This window comes from Anser anser, assembly GCF_964211835.1.
Source record: "Anser anser genome assembly, chromosome: 1".
In the NCBI taxonomy this organism is placed as follows: domain Eukaryota; kingdom Metazoa; phylum Chordata; class Aves; order Anseriformes; family Anatidae; genus Anser; species Anser anser.
Genome location: NC_139720.1, coordinates 173362081 through 173376319, shown reverse-complemented (window position 1 = coordinate 173376319; position 14239 = coordinate 173362081). Strand labels below are relative to the sequence as shown.

The window sequence follows — 14239 nt, the reverse complement described above, 5'->3', positions numbered from 1 at the left end:
CCCTGACTGTTATTGTACGGTAAATGATGTGAATGACTTGTTGCTATACTCACAATACAGATGGCCTCAGAATCCACAACTATGAGGCTTTATTATGTGACTAGGTTCTGAAGTGTGCTACTCAGCTATTTTATTAAACTTACCATGTGGAATACTTCAGTTCAGCAGATGGAAATCTTTAAGTCACGTTATGAATCAGAAGGCACTCACTGGGTACAAACTATTCAGAGAGTACAAAATAAAAACTTCACTGAGAAATAATCATAGAATCATAGAATCATAGAATATCCTGAGGTGGAAGGGACCCATAAGGATCATCAAGTCCAACTCCTGGCACCGCACAGGTCTGCCCAAAAGTTTAGACCATGTGACTAAGTGCACAGTACAATCACTTCTTAAATTCAGACAGGCTTGGTGCACTGACTACTGCACTGGGGAGGGTGTTCAAGTGTGTGACCACCCTCTCGGTGAAGAACCTCTTCCTGATGTCCAGCCTAAACTTCCCCTGCCTCAGCTTAACACTGTTCCCACGGGTCCTATCACTGGTGATAATGGAGAATAGGTCACCTGCCTCTCCACTCCCCCTGACGAGGAAGTTGTAGACTGCAATGAGGTCTCCCCTCAGCCTCCTCTTCTCCAGGCTGAACAGGCCCAGTGACCTCAGCCACTCCTCATATGTCTTCCCCTCTAAGCCCTTCACCATCTTTGTAGCCCTCCTCTGGACACTCTCCAACAGTTTCACGTCCTTCTTGTACTGTGGTGCCCAGAACTGCACACAGTACTCGAGGTGAGGCTGCACCAGTGCAAAGTAGAGCGGGACAATCACTTCCCTCGACCGACTAGCGATGCCGTGCTTGATGCATCCCAGGATACGGTTGGCCCTCCTGGCTGCCAGGGCACACTGCTGGCTCATATTCAACTTGCTGTCAACCACAACCCCCAGATCCCATTCTGCGGGGCTGCTCTCCAGCATCTTGTCGCCCAGTCTGTACATATAGCCAGGGTTGCCCCGTCCCAGGTGCAGGCCCCGGCACTTGCTTTTGTTAAACTTCATGTGGTTGGTGATCGCCCAGCTCTCCAATCTGTCCAGGTCTCTCTGCACGGCCTTTCCACCCTCATCCAAGTCCACAACTCCTCCAAGTTTGGTGTTGTCATCAAATTTGCTCAAAACACCTTCTAGTCCTACATCCAAATCATTTATAAAAACACTGAAGAGGACTGGCCCTAAAATGGAGCCTTGAGGGACCCCGCTAGTGACCATCCGCCAGCCAGATGTGGCCCCATTTACCACAACCCTTTGAGCCCTGCCCGTCAGCCAGTTGCTCACCCATTGCATTATGTTTTTTGTTTAGCTGTATGCTGGACATTTTGTCCAGTAGGATCCTATGGGAAACTGTGTCAAAAGCTTTGCTGAAGTCCAAAAAGATCACATCAGCTGGTTTCCCTTGATCGACTAGATGGGTGATCTTATCATAAAAGGAAATCAAATTTGTTAGGCAGGACCTACCCCTCATGAACCCATGTTGGCTGAGACCAATGACTGCATTGTCCTTCAGCTGCGCTTCAATAACTTCAAGGATGATCTCCTCCGTAATTTTACCAGGCACTGACGTGAGACTGACAGGCCTGTAATTGCTAGGGTCTTCTTTCTTACCCTTCTTGAAAATTGGCACAACATTTGCCAGTTTCCAGTCTACTGGGACCTCTCCAGATTCCCAAGACCGTTGAAAAATAATTGAGAGAGGTCCCGCAATGACGTCAGCCAGCTCTTTAAGCACCCTGGGATGAATCCCATCCGGACCCACGGACTTGTATGGATCCAGGTGGAGCAGCAAATCCCGCACAAGTTCGGGGTCAGTTGGGAGTTTGTCATTCCTACCATCATGGTCCTCCAGCTCAGGGCACCCTGGGTCACGAAGCCCATCATCAGTGCTGAAGACAGAGACGAAGAAGGTGTTAAACATCTCTGCTTTGCCTATGTCATTGTCTGTGAGGAGACCTTCCCCATCTAGTAGCGGACCTATGTTTTCTTTGGTTCTCCTTTTTCTTTTCACATATCTAAAAAAAACTTTTTTTTTTTTTGTCTCCCACAGACATAGCCAGCTTCAACTCTAGTTGGGCTTTGGCCACACGAATTTTGTCCCTACATACACAAACAGCATCCCTGTATTCCTTCCTCATCGTCTGACCCTCCTTCCAGCAGCCGTACACTTTCTTTTTTTTGCCTAAGCTCCAGTAGATCCCTGGTCAGCCAGGCCAGCCTTCTGCCCTGCTTGCCTGACTTCCGATACTTTGGAATTGCCTGATCTTATGCTTTTAGGAGGCAGTGCTTAAAGATGGACCAGCACTGATGGATGCCAATGCCTTCAAAAGCAGTTTCCCAGGGAACCTTGCTGACTATTTCCCTGAGCAGCCTGAAGTCTGCTTTCCCCATATCCAGGGCTGAAGTTTTGGTGACAGTTTTCCTTCTGTCACCATAAATTCTAAACTCAACCACTTCATGGTCACTATGACCGAGACAGCCACCAATTGCCATGTCTCCCACAAGACCCTCTCTGTTCTCCAGCAACAGATCTAGGAGGCTCTCTTAGCACCTGCACCAAGAAGTTATCATCTAGGTGCTTTATGAACCTTCTGGACTTGCTCTTTTCAGCCATGTGGTGATCCCAGTTGACGTCTGGCAAGTTGAAATCCCCCATAAGGACAAGGGGAGTTGATCTCGAGGCATCTCTTAGTTCTGCAAAGAATAATTCATTGGCATTGTCGTCCTGGCCAGGTGGTCTGTAACAGACTCCCACAACGACATCCCCTTTATTTGTTCGTCCCTTAATCCTTACCCAGAGGCTCTCAACTTTGCCATCGCCAACGTGAAGTTCCACACAGTCCAGCCCATGCTTCACATACATCGCCACCCCGCCACCTCACCTACCCTGCCTGTCCCTCCTGAAGAGCCTGTAACCATCTATTGCAACACACCAGCCACAGGACTCATCCCACCAGGTTTTGCTTATGCCGATGATGTCGTAGCTGTGGGACTGGGCCAAGACTTCTAGCTCATCCATTTTATTCCTCATACTGCGTGCATTTGTGTAGAAGCACTTCAAATGCGCATCCCTACACGTAGCACCTTGTGTAGCCGACCGAAGGGCCTCACTAGGACACAGTCCCTCTGATTCTAGTACACCATCCCTTAGCTCATTGCCAACGTGCCTGGTTTTATCCCCTTTCCCCCTTTGACTCTAGTTTAAAGCCCTATCTATCAGCCTTGCCAACTCCTGAGCAAAAATCCTCACCCCTCTCTGAGAGGGGCGCATCCCATCTGGTGCCAGCAGGCCTGGTATCGCTTAGACCTTCCCATGATCGAAAAACCCAAAATTCTGCTGGTTGCACGAGTCCGAAAGCGACGTGTTAATGTGATGAGTCTGTTTGTCAGCATCGATCCCCCCTACTGGAAGGTCAGAGGCAAACACAACCTGTGCCCCTGATCCTTTAAGTAGTCGCCCCAAAGCCCTAAAGTCCCTTTTGATCACTCTCAGACTTCTCGTTGCTACCTCGTCATTACCAGCCTGAAAGACCAGTAGCGGGTAGTAGTCGGTGGGCTGTACCAGGCGCCTGACTCTCTTAGCAAAGTCTCTCACCCGAGCCCCAGAGAGGCAACAGATTTCCCTGTGGGTTGGGTCTGGTCGGCATATTGGGCCCTCTGTCCCTTTCAAAAGGGAGTCCCACATGACAATAACCTTTCTTTCTTTTTTGACAGTTGATGTAGCAATGCAGGGGATAGGTTGCCTTGCCTTAGGCACCCTCTCCAACTGGTACGGGCTTTCGTCTACTTCATTGTTCTGACTGTCGTGTTCTACACCCTCATACCTGTTGTATAAGGATAGATGGAAAGGTGAGGTGGGCAGGGACAGGGCTCACCTACCACCCCGAACAGACACCTGCCTTCCTTCCCCCCCTTGGTCTAGGTCTCCTCCTACTGCCTGGCGAGATGAGGGAACTTTTGTCTTCTGCGTAGCAGGAGACATTTGTGCTGTGGCAGGCTCTTGAGTCTGTCTCAGAGAGGGTAGAGTACACCTCCACCAGTCAATTTCCCTCTCTGACTCCCTGATGCTCCTGAGCCTGCTCACCTCCTCCCGAAGCTCTGCTACCTGGCTGAGCAGCTCTTCAATCTGGGCACACCTCCCACAGGCATAGCCCTCGCTGCTGCTGTCGGATACCAGCAAAAGACTCGGGCACACCCTGCAGCCCAAGACCTGGATGGCTGCGTGTTTCCCCAAGCCCTCCGTCTGAGTAGCCACATCGGTGACTGCGGCTGGAGAGGCCATAAGAGATGCGGAGGCCATGGTTTTCTGCCTGGTTGATACTATGACCAGGTTCCTCACAGGTAGATTACAAGTACCGAAGGGAAAGACCGCTGCAAAAGAGCGGCGAGGGGCTCTCCCTCCTCGCCCTGCCTGCGCGCACTGCTGCGCCCTGCCCTTCTGACACACCACGCCCTGTTTGCCTGTCCTGGTCGCAATGATCCTGGTCGCTTGCACTCCCTAAGGGCTGCTTTTGAACGGCCGGGGAGGGGGCGCTGCTGGCTCTGCCTATGCCTCGTCAGCCTCTCTCGTGAGGGCTGCCGGGTCCTGGCAGCTCCCTCGGCTGCTTCGAGTGGCCTCGATGCTGAAAAAAATGCCCTGCCTGTCTTGATCCCCCGTTCTGCTGCAGAACGTGTCTGTGTCAGGCCTGTATCAGGCCCTGTATCTCAAAACATCTGTCCATCTCATGCTGTGTTCTGTTGTTCATCGTTATATCACTGAGAGTGCTTCTAAAAATATTTTGTTGTTATTGTGTTTTTTGTTGTTCATTTGCTTTTGTTTTTGTTTTGTTATGTTTTGACTACATCACGTTGTCTAAAGCAAGGTCGGTTTTGGCCTTTCAGAATATTATTTTTATACCATCAGGATGCAAATCCTAAAACGCTCCTACAATTAGCTCCTGAGAAACATGTCTCACAGGATTTCTAAAGCTATTTATTGCCTCGGAAAAATTCAAAAGAAAATTGAAATCCAAAGATAGAGGAAAATACGATGCTACTCACAGCTCAATATTTCCTCAATGTTGCCTGTAGCTCAGCTACCTGTCGGACAGCTAATTTTGGAAGATCACAGATCTCCCAAAGCTCCTCTAAAGATTTTATGACTACCACCTAAGAAACACTGTACACATACAATGGATATCACCCCTGTCCTTCTCCAGGACAATTTGAAAGGCAATACGATACACAATACAATACTACAATAAATCAAAAGACTTAGGCAATCCATGAAAATATATGACAGTTACAATTTTTTCACTTGTACAGCGAAGTCATCATTCATAATATTGAAAGCACACAGTACGTCCCTAAAAAAAATAATAATAAAAAAAAACAGACATGCCCTTAGGAGTCTTTTCTGAACAATAAAAATATCTCTGGCTACAAAATTGGTGAGTAGGTTCCAATGAAGACGAATTGCATTCAAAAGGAAATATCCAGAAAACTCAGTGTGCAGGCATATGAACTCAGAAACCCAACATGCACAATAATGAGAAGCTACTAGTACACTACCTTTTGCTGTCTATTGCAAAAGATTACATGTGGTGACAATCTACGTAATGTTGGATAAAGGTTAGTAAAGGTTAGACACTCCATGAATTCAGTATGAATATTTTGGCTGACATCAACTGCTATTAAATTTGCCTCTAGAAAGAAAAAAAAAGAAAAAAGAAAAAAAAAGTTTGTATGAGCGCATCATTCAGAGAGCTTACTTTTTACTAGGTTAGTAGAAACAACACTGAGGACATCAGAGGTAAAGATGCTCTTTTGTATATGTCCTGCATGAATAAAGCTGTAAAATAATACAGATAAAGGAAGAAAGCAAAAACAGCAAGGTGTGTTATTTCCTTGTAGCCGGCATTAATGGCAATTTATAAATTCAGAAACACACAGTTCTGTTTTGGGACCTCAGTCAAGGTCATCTTATGCAAAATGGAGCTCTCACTCCAGATGCTGGAACCAGGAGAGTGTTTATTAATCTCAAGATGTGGTGCTCATAAGGGGTTATCACCTACGTGACAGCCATACAGCGGACCCTCAGATCTCTTTATGATGAGCAAAAGTTCGTTGCAAAAACAGATGTGTTGTCTTTGGATTTACTTTGATTTATTTTGTAAAGTTTTGTTTCCACATAGAGAACTCACAAATCTGAACCACTAAGGAATAAGTGCAAAGCCAAACGTTAATTCATTTAAAATATATATTTCAAACTAACAGTCTTAGATAATCTGAAAATACACTGAAAACAGCCTTAACTCAAGTAGCTGAGCAGTACTTGAATGTACATAGGAAGAATTCAAGGTAAAATTGGTTAATATGAATTGTAGAATTTGCTATCAGCCTTGCTCTCTAATTACTACTGAATAGAAATTACTACTGAATAGAAACTACTGTTTCTACTGAATCAATAAAACTCTCAATCTACACTAAAGCACCACCAGGATACACTAAACGGATAGAAACTGCACTACCAGAATGAGTTTCTAAACTGATGTGAAGAGTTGTGCTCTAATCTCATAATTTCACAGTCCTCCATTTGTTCTAAATTTTGCATTTTACCAGTAAAAGTGTATAATTCAAAACTGTCTTTCTTCTGTGTACATTGAAATGAATTACATTGGAATACAATGGCTTTAATATAATAGATGGATGACAATTGTGTAAATTACTTTTCCATTATAGAATATATGCTTTTCATTTTAGTTATTAAAAACATCACTTCATAATCCTAGATTTTAGAAGATATCTACTTAGAAATTAAAAATTCTACTCATGCACACCCTTAGGCTGTGTTACTAAATATAGCTCTGTGCTCAGATATGATATAAGAACATTGGGATTGACTACTATAGTTCTGCCCCTTCCCCTGGAAAACTTGCACTTCTTGAAAAAAAAAAATATATATATATATACATATATATATATATATATGTAAATTTGGACTAGATACTTTAAGCCTTTTAGGCTGAATTTTCACTGACGTGAAACTAAAAGTTTCAATCATTTCACAGCCAGGCTTAATTTGTCATAATGGATAGGGTAACTTCCCTTCAGCTTCCAGAGTCCACTCTGTTACTGCTGGCTATGCCCACAATAGCAAGTAGCTTGGACCAACAACTGTGGTGTAGTAAATCAAATTAATTGGTACTGAGATCCTTACATCTTGAGCAAAAACTGCTAGGTCGGAGAGGACTGAGCTTCCAGACTAGTTCCCTCTGAAAAAAAGTCCACCTTGCAGCAGGAATTTCTGCATCAATACCACCCTGCAAACTGAAACAATGCAGGGGGAAAAAAAAAAAAAAAAAAAAAAAAACAAAAAACAGGAAGACAGGATTTGCTTCAAAATACTAATGGAGGCATATTCACTGAAGACACACTGTTATATTTCTTCTTCATTCATGTAAAAAAGAAAAAAAAAATCATTAACAATGACCTTGACAGAGCAGTGACTGTAGGCCATTTCTCAGCTGAAGTTCCTAAAGTTTTTCCATGTGGGTGCTAATGACACCAAGTGTAAATTAAAAACTGTCAAGCAGGACTTTAGAGCTCTGTGCATGGTGGTCAAGGGTCTGGGAGCCCAGGTCATTTTTTCATCGATACTTCCAGTGAGGGGGAAGGATGGGAGGAGGAGGGGACAGATATTCCAAGTTAAACTGGCTACACTGCTGGTGTTGGCAACAGGGATTTGGCTTCTACAATCCTGGAACCTTGTTTGAAGATCAAGAACTGATGGGGAGAGATGGGATCCACCTCACTAGGAAGGGCAGACATGTCCTTGCTAACAAGTTGGCCAACCTGGAAAGAAGGGCTTTCAACTAGGAAAGAGAGGGGAAGGGGAGAATTACAGGGACAGGGTATGCAGAAATAAGTGGCTTAAGTTGGGATGCCTCCAGAGGATGCATGCAGCCAGGGAAGTGAGTGCAAGACATGACTACAAAGGATCCTCTTTCACTCCTCCTGGGACACCTGTAGGCTTGATCACCTCCCTGAAATGCTTGTATAGCAATGCATGTAGCATGGAGAATAAACAGGACAAATTGGAGATCTGTGTCAGGTTTCAAGGCTATGATCTCATCACAATTACAGACACGTGGTGGGATAGCTCACGACTGGAATGCTGTCATGGAGGGCTACCTGTATTTTAGGAAATAAAGGCCAGAAAGGTGAGGTGATGGAGATGCACTTTATGTGACAGAGAAACTAGAATGCATTGAGCTCTGCCTAGGGGTAGATGAAGAGTGAGTTGAGAGATTATGGGTAAGGATTAAAGGGCATGCTATCATGTCTGATACTGTTGTGGGAGTTTGCTACAGGACACCCTATCAGGAAGAGGAAGCACATGGAGCCTTCTAGAGACAGCTGTAAGTAGCCTCACAATAACAGGCCCTGGTTCTCATAGGGGATTTCAACCATCCTGATGTCTGCTGGAAAGACCACATAGCTAGGCAAAACCAGGAGGTTCTTGCAGGGCACTGATGATAACTTTTTGACGCAGGTCGTCGAGGAGCCAATGAGGAGAGGTGTGCTGCTGGATCTTGTGCTTTCAAACAGAAAAAGGGTTGGTTGGAGATGTCAAATTTGGGGGCAGCCTTAGCTTCAGTTACCATGAGATGGTAGAGTTCACGATCTTGCGAGGAGGAAACAGGGCAAGAAGCAGGATTGCAACTCTAGACTTCAGGAGAGCTAACTTTGGCCTCTTCAGGGATCTACTTGGAGGAATCCAATGGGTCAGGGCCCTAGAAGGAAAGGGGGTTTAAGAGAGCTGGTCAGTATTCAAGCATCACTTCCTCCAAGTTCAATATCTATGTATTCCTATAAGAAAAAGGCAAGCAAAGGGGGCAGGAGACATGCATGGATGAGCAAGGAGCTCATGGAGGGCCTCAAATGGAAGAAGGAAGTATATGGAACATGGAAAAGGGGACAGGCCACTTGGGAAGAATATAGGGACATTGTCAAAGGATGTAGGGATACAACAAGGACAAGGCCCATTTGGAGTTGAATTTGTCAAAGGGTGTCACAGACAAGAAGAAGGGATTTTTTCAAATATATCAACAACAGATGGAAGCCTAAGGAAAATGTGGGCCTGCTGCTTAATGAAGTGGGTGCCCTGGTGACAAAGGATACAAAGAAGGCAGAATTACTGAATGCCGCCTTTGTTTCAGTCTTCACTGCAGGCAGACATCCTCAGGGATGTCTGACCCTAGAGACAAGGGAGGATGTCTGGAGAAGGGAGGACTTTCTCTTGGTCGAAGAGGATCAGGTCAGAGATCTCTTAGCCAAATCTGACACCTACAAATCCATGGGCCCAGCTGGGATGCATCCAGAAGTGCTGAGGGAACTGGCAAATATTATTGCTAGCCCAGTCTCCATCATCTCTGAAAGGTCATGGAGAACAGGAGAGGTGCCTGAGAACTGGAAGGAAGCCCATGTCATCCCAGTCTTCAAAAAGGGCAAGAAGAAGGACCCAGACAGCTACAGGTTAGTCAGCCTTACCTTCATCCCTAGAAAGGTGATGGAATCACTCATTCTGGAGGTCATCTCCAAGCACGTGGAGAATAAGAAGGTGATCCAGAGTAGCCAGCATGGACTCACCAAGGAGAAATCATGCTTAACCAATATGATAGCCTTCTACGATGAGATGACTGGCTGGGTAGATGAGGGGAGAGAAGTGGATGTGGTCTACCTTGACTTCAGCAAGGGTTTTTACACTGTCTCCCACAACATCTTCATAGGCAAGCTCGGGACGTGTGGGATGGATGAGTGGACAGTGAAGTGGACTGAGAACTGGCTGGATAGCAGAGCTCAGAGGGCTGCAATCAGAGGCTGAGTCTAGTTGAAGGCCTATAGCTAACGGTGTCCTCCAGGGGTCAGCACTGGGTCTAGTTCTGTTCATTTCTTTCATCAGTTACCAGGATGACGGAATTAAGTGCACCCTCAGCAAGTTTGCTGATGACACAAAGCTTGGAGGAGTGGCTGATGACCCAGACGGCTGTGCTGCCATTCACAGGGACCTTGACAGGATGGAGGGTTGGGCTGACAGGAATCTCATGAAGTTCAACAAGGGCAAGTGCAGGGTGGTACACCTAGGAAGGAATAACCCCAGGCAGCAGTACAGGTTGGGGGCTGACTTGGTGGAGAGCAGCTCTGCAGAGAAAGACCTGGGAGTCCTGATGGACAGCAGGCTGACCAGGAGTCATCAGTGTGCCCTTGTGGCCAAGAAGGCCAATGGTATCCTGGGCTGCATCGGTAGAGCGTTGCCAGCGGGTCAAGGGAGCTGATCCTCCCCTTCTGCTCAGCCCTGGTGAGGCTTCACATGAAGTATTGTGTCCAGTTTCAGGCTCCCCTGTACAAGAGTGACATGGAGCTACTTGAGTGAGCCCAGTGGAGGGCTACAAAGATGATTAGATGACTGTAGTAGCTCTCATATGAGGAGAGGCTGAGAGAGCTGGACTTGTTTAGCTTGGAGAAGACTGAGAGGGGATCTTATCAATGTGTACAAATACCTGAAGGGAGGGTGTCAAGAGGATGGGGCTCTTTTCAGTGGTACCCAGCAGCAGGACAAGAGGCAATGGGCACAAACTGAAACACAGGAAGTTCCAGATAAACATGAGGAAACATTTCTTTGCTTTAAGGATAACAGAGCACTGGAAGAGGTTGCCCAGAGAGGTTGTGAAGTCTCCTTTAGAAATATTTAAAACCTTCCTGGATGCAATCCTGTTCAACATGCACTAGATGACCCTGCTTGTCAGGGGAGGTTAGACTAGATGATGTCCAGACGTCCCTTCCAATCTTAACCATTCTGTGTGATTCTGTTTGTGTCTGTGTCCTATGTAGCAGCACTAACAATTTCACGTTATTTCTGGCACACCATTCAGTACAACATGATTAATCAGGACACCATAACAACAGAAACAATAAATCTTATGTAAAAAATATTACAGGATTTCTTGTTACAGTTCTGTGAAAACAAGAGCAATATGGCATATTTCTTTTATTTTTTTTCATCTTTTCTAATACCAACAGTTTGACATTTAAAAAAATAGACCTCTGTCAGCTATGCCCATTGATATTGTTAGCAGAGAAGTACAAAACCACCCCAAGAAAACTCCAAAAACAGAGTTTGCCTTCATGTGAGAAACTAATGGGAAACAGAAATTAACACATACCACAGAATCACACAGAATCACAGAACTGAAGGGGTGGGAAGGGACCTCGAAAGATCATCAGGTCCAACCCCCCTGCCAAAGCAGGTTCCTTAGAGCAGGCTGTCCAGGTAGGTGTCCAGACGGGTCTTGAATATCTCCAGAGAAGGAGACTCCACAACCTCCCTGGGCAGCCTGTTCCAGTGCTCTGTCACCTTCACTGTGAAGAATTTCTTTCGCATGTTGGTGCGGAACTTCCTGTGATCCATTTTGTGGCCACTGCCCCTTGTCCTCTCCCCACAAACCACTGAAAAGAGGTTGGCCAAATCCCTGTCTCCCACACCTCAGGTATTTATACACATTGATGAGATCCCCTCTCAGTCTTCTGCTCTCCAGGCTGAACAGACCCAGGTCTCTCAGCCTTTCTTCATAGGGAAGATGCTCCAGGCCCCGTATCATCTTTGTGGCCCTCTGCTGGACTCTTTCCAGGAGATCCCTGTCTTTTTTGTACTGGGGAGCCCAGAACTGGACACAGTACTCCAGGTGAGGCCTGACCAGGGCAGAGTAGAGGGGGAGGATCACCTCCCTTGACCTGCTGGCCACGCTCCTTTTTATGCACACCAGGATCCCATTGGCCCTCTTGGCCACAAGGGCACACTGCTGGCTCATGGTCAACCTGTCGTCCACCAGGACCCCCAGGTCCTTCTCCTCAGAGCTCCTCTCCAGCAGGTCATCCCCCAGCCTGTACTGATACGTCTGGTTGCTCCTTCCCAGGTACAGGACTCTACACTTGCTCTAATTAAACCTCATTTGGTTTCTTCCCGCCCATCTCTCCAGCTGGTCCAGGTCTCGCTGAATGGCAGCACAGTCTTCTGGTGTGTCAGCCACTCCTCCCAGCTTTGTGTCATCAGCGTACTTGCTGAGGGCAGACACTATTCCCTCATCAAGGTCATTGAAGAAGATGTTGAACAAGACCAGACCCAGCACCAACCCCTGGGGAACGCTGCTAGTCACAGGTCTCCAGCCGGACTCTGCACCGCTGATCACCACCCTCTGAGCTCGGCCAGTCAGCCAGTTCTCAACCCACCTTACTGTCCACTCCTCTATCCCACACTTTCTCAGCTTTGCTATCAGGATTTCATGGGAGACAGTATCAAAAGCCTTGCTAAAGTGAAGGTAGATGACATCCACTGCTCTCCCCCCATCTACCCAGCTGGTGATGCCATCATAGAAGGCAACGAGGTTGGTTGAGCACGACTTCCCCTTGGGGAAACCATGCTGACTACTCCTCATAACATTCTTCTCTTCCAATTGCTCGGAGATGGAATCTAGAACAAGCTGTTCCAACACCTTTCCAGGGACAGAGGGGAGACTGACTGGCCTGGAGTTTCCCAGATTCTCCTTCTTGCCCTTCTTGAAGACCGGAGTGACACTGGCTATCCTCCTATCTTCAGGCACCTCTCCTGTTCTCCAGGACCTTTCAAAGATGATAGAGAGCGGTTCGGCAACCACCTCTGCCAACTCCCTTAACACACGTGGATGCATCCCATCGGGACCCATGGATTTTTGTGCGTTGACCCCCCTCAGAGGCTCTCGAACCACTCTCCCATCAACCAGGGGGGAGCCCTCCATTTCCCAGCCCCTTTCTCCTCCCTCCAGGGTTGAGGAGTCCCGGGGTGGAGTCCCTGAGGCAAAGACTGAAGCAAAGAAAGCATTCATTATCTCCGCCTTTTCAGCGTCTTCCGTTACCAGGACACCCCCCTCGTTCAGTAAGGGACCCAAATTATCCCTAGTCTTCCTTTTACTGTTTACATACTTAAAAAAAACCCCTTCTTATTATCTTTTATCTCTTTTGGAAGCCTCATCTCTAGGTGGGCTTTAGCCTTCCTCGTCGTGTCCCTGCAGGCCCTGACAACACTTCTATAGTCCTCCGAAGACCCAAGAGGACAGGCCCTTTTTCCACATTTTGTAGACCTTCCTCTTCCTTTTGATCTTGTCAATGAGCTCCTTGCTCATCCATGCAGGTTTCCTGCCCCCCTTCCCCAATTTCCTACTCTTAGGGATGCACCGATCCTGAGCTTGGAAGAAGTGCTGTTTAAATGTAGCCCAGCTCTCACAAGCACTCTTGCCTTCTAGCAACCTAGCCCAGGAGATACTCCCAAGCAGGTCTCGGAAGAGGTCGAAGTTGGCTCTTCGAAAGTCCAGCGTAGCAATCCTGCTACTAGCCCTACTTCTTCCACCAAGTTCCATCTTGAACTCCACCATCTCATGGTCGCTGCATCCCAAACTGCCCCCAACCTTCACATCCCTAACAAGCCCATCCCTGTTGGTAAGGACAAGGTCCAGAAGCACCCTCCGCCTCATCAGCTCTTCCAACACCTGCGTCAGAAATTGTCTTCAATGCATTGTAGGAACCGTTTGGACTTCGCGTGCCTGGCCGAGTTGCTCACCCAACAGATGTCTGGATAATTGAAGTCCCCCATGAGAACCAGCATCCGTGATCGTGAAACTACTACCAGCTGCTTGTAGAAGGCCTCGTCTACCTCCTCCTCCTGATCTAGTGACCTGTAGTACACCCCCACACAACAGTGTCCCCCATACCAGCCCACCCCTTAATTCTCACCCACAAGCTCTCCACTTGTCCTTCACCCTCCCCCAGGTGGAGCTGGGTACACTCTAATTGCTCCCTCACATAAAGGACAACCCCACTCCCTTGTTTCCCCAGCCTGTCTTTCCTGAAAAGGACATAGCCCTCCGTGACAGTGTTCCAGTCATGCGAGCTGTCCCACCACGTCTCTGTGATCGCAACGAGATCATGGACCTGTGACCAAACACAGATCTCGAGCTCATCCTGTTTATTTCCCATGCTCCGCACATTGGTGTACAGGCACTTTAGGGAAGCAGCAGGTGCAGGGAAGCAGCAGGCAGAGTTATCTCTGGAGGGATGCAAGAAGAAGATTCCGGACGGGGTATCGGGATCATTACCATCTCTGAGGAGCCCTCAGACAATCCTATG

At 47.1% G+C, this 14239-nt stretch overlaps 1 protein-coding gene across 8 annotated transcripts in view; it reads right to left on the bottom strand.

Moving 5' to 3' along the window:
* Positions 1 to 14239, bottom strand: part of PCDH9 (protocadherin 9) — an 803467-nt gene that overhangs the window by 122565 nt on the left and 666663 nt on the right. The window contains exon 4 of one of the 8 annotated variants that reach the window (XM_083820645.1): positions 8795 to 8817. The exons of the other annotated variants lie outside the window; for them this stretch is intronic. Coding sequence (XP_083676771.1) covers positions 8810 to 8817 — 8 coding nt within the window. The 3' untranslated portion in view covers positions 8795 to 8809. Of the gene's footprint in view, positions 1 to 8794; positions 8818 to 14239 lie in introns of those variants that run through there. 8 annotated transcript variants of the gene reach the window in all.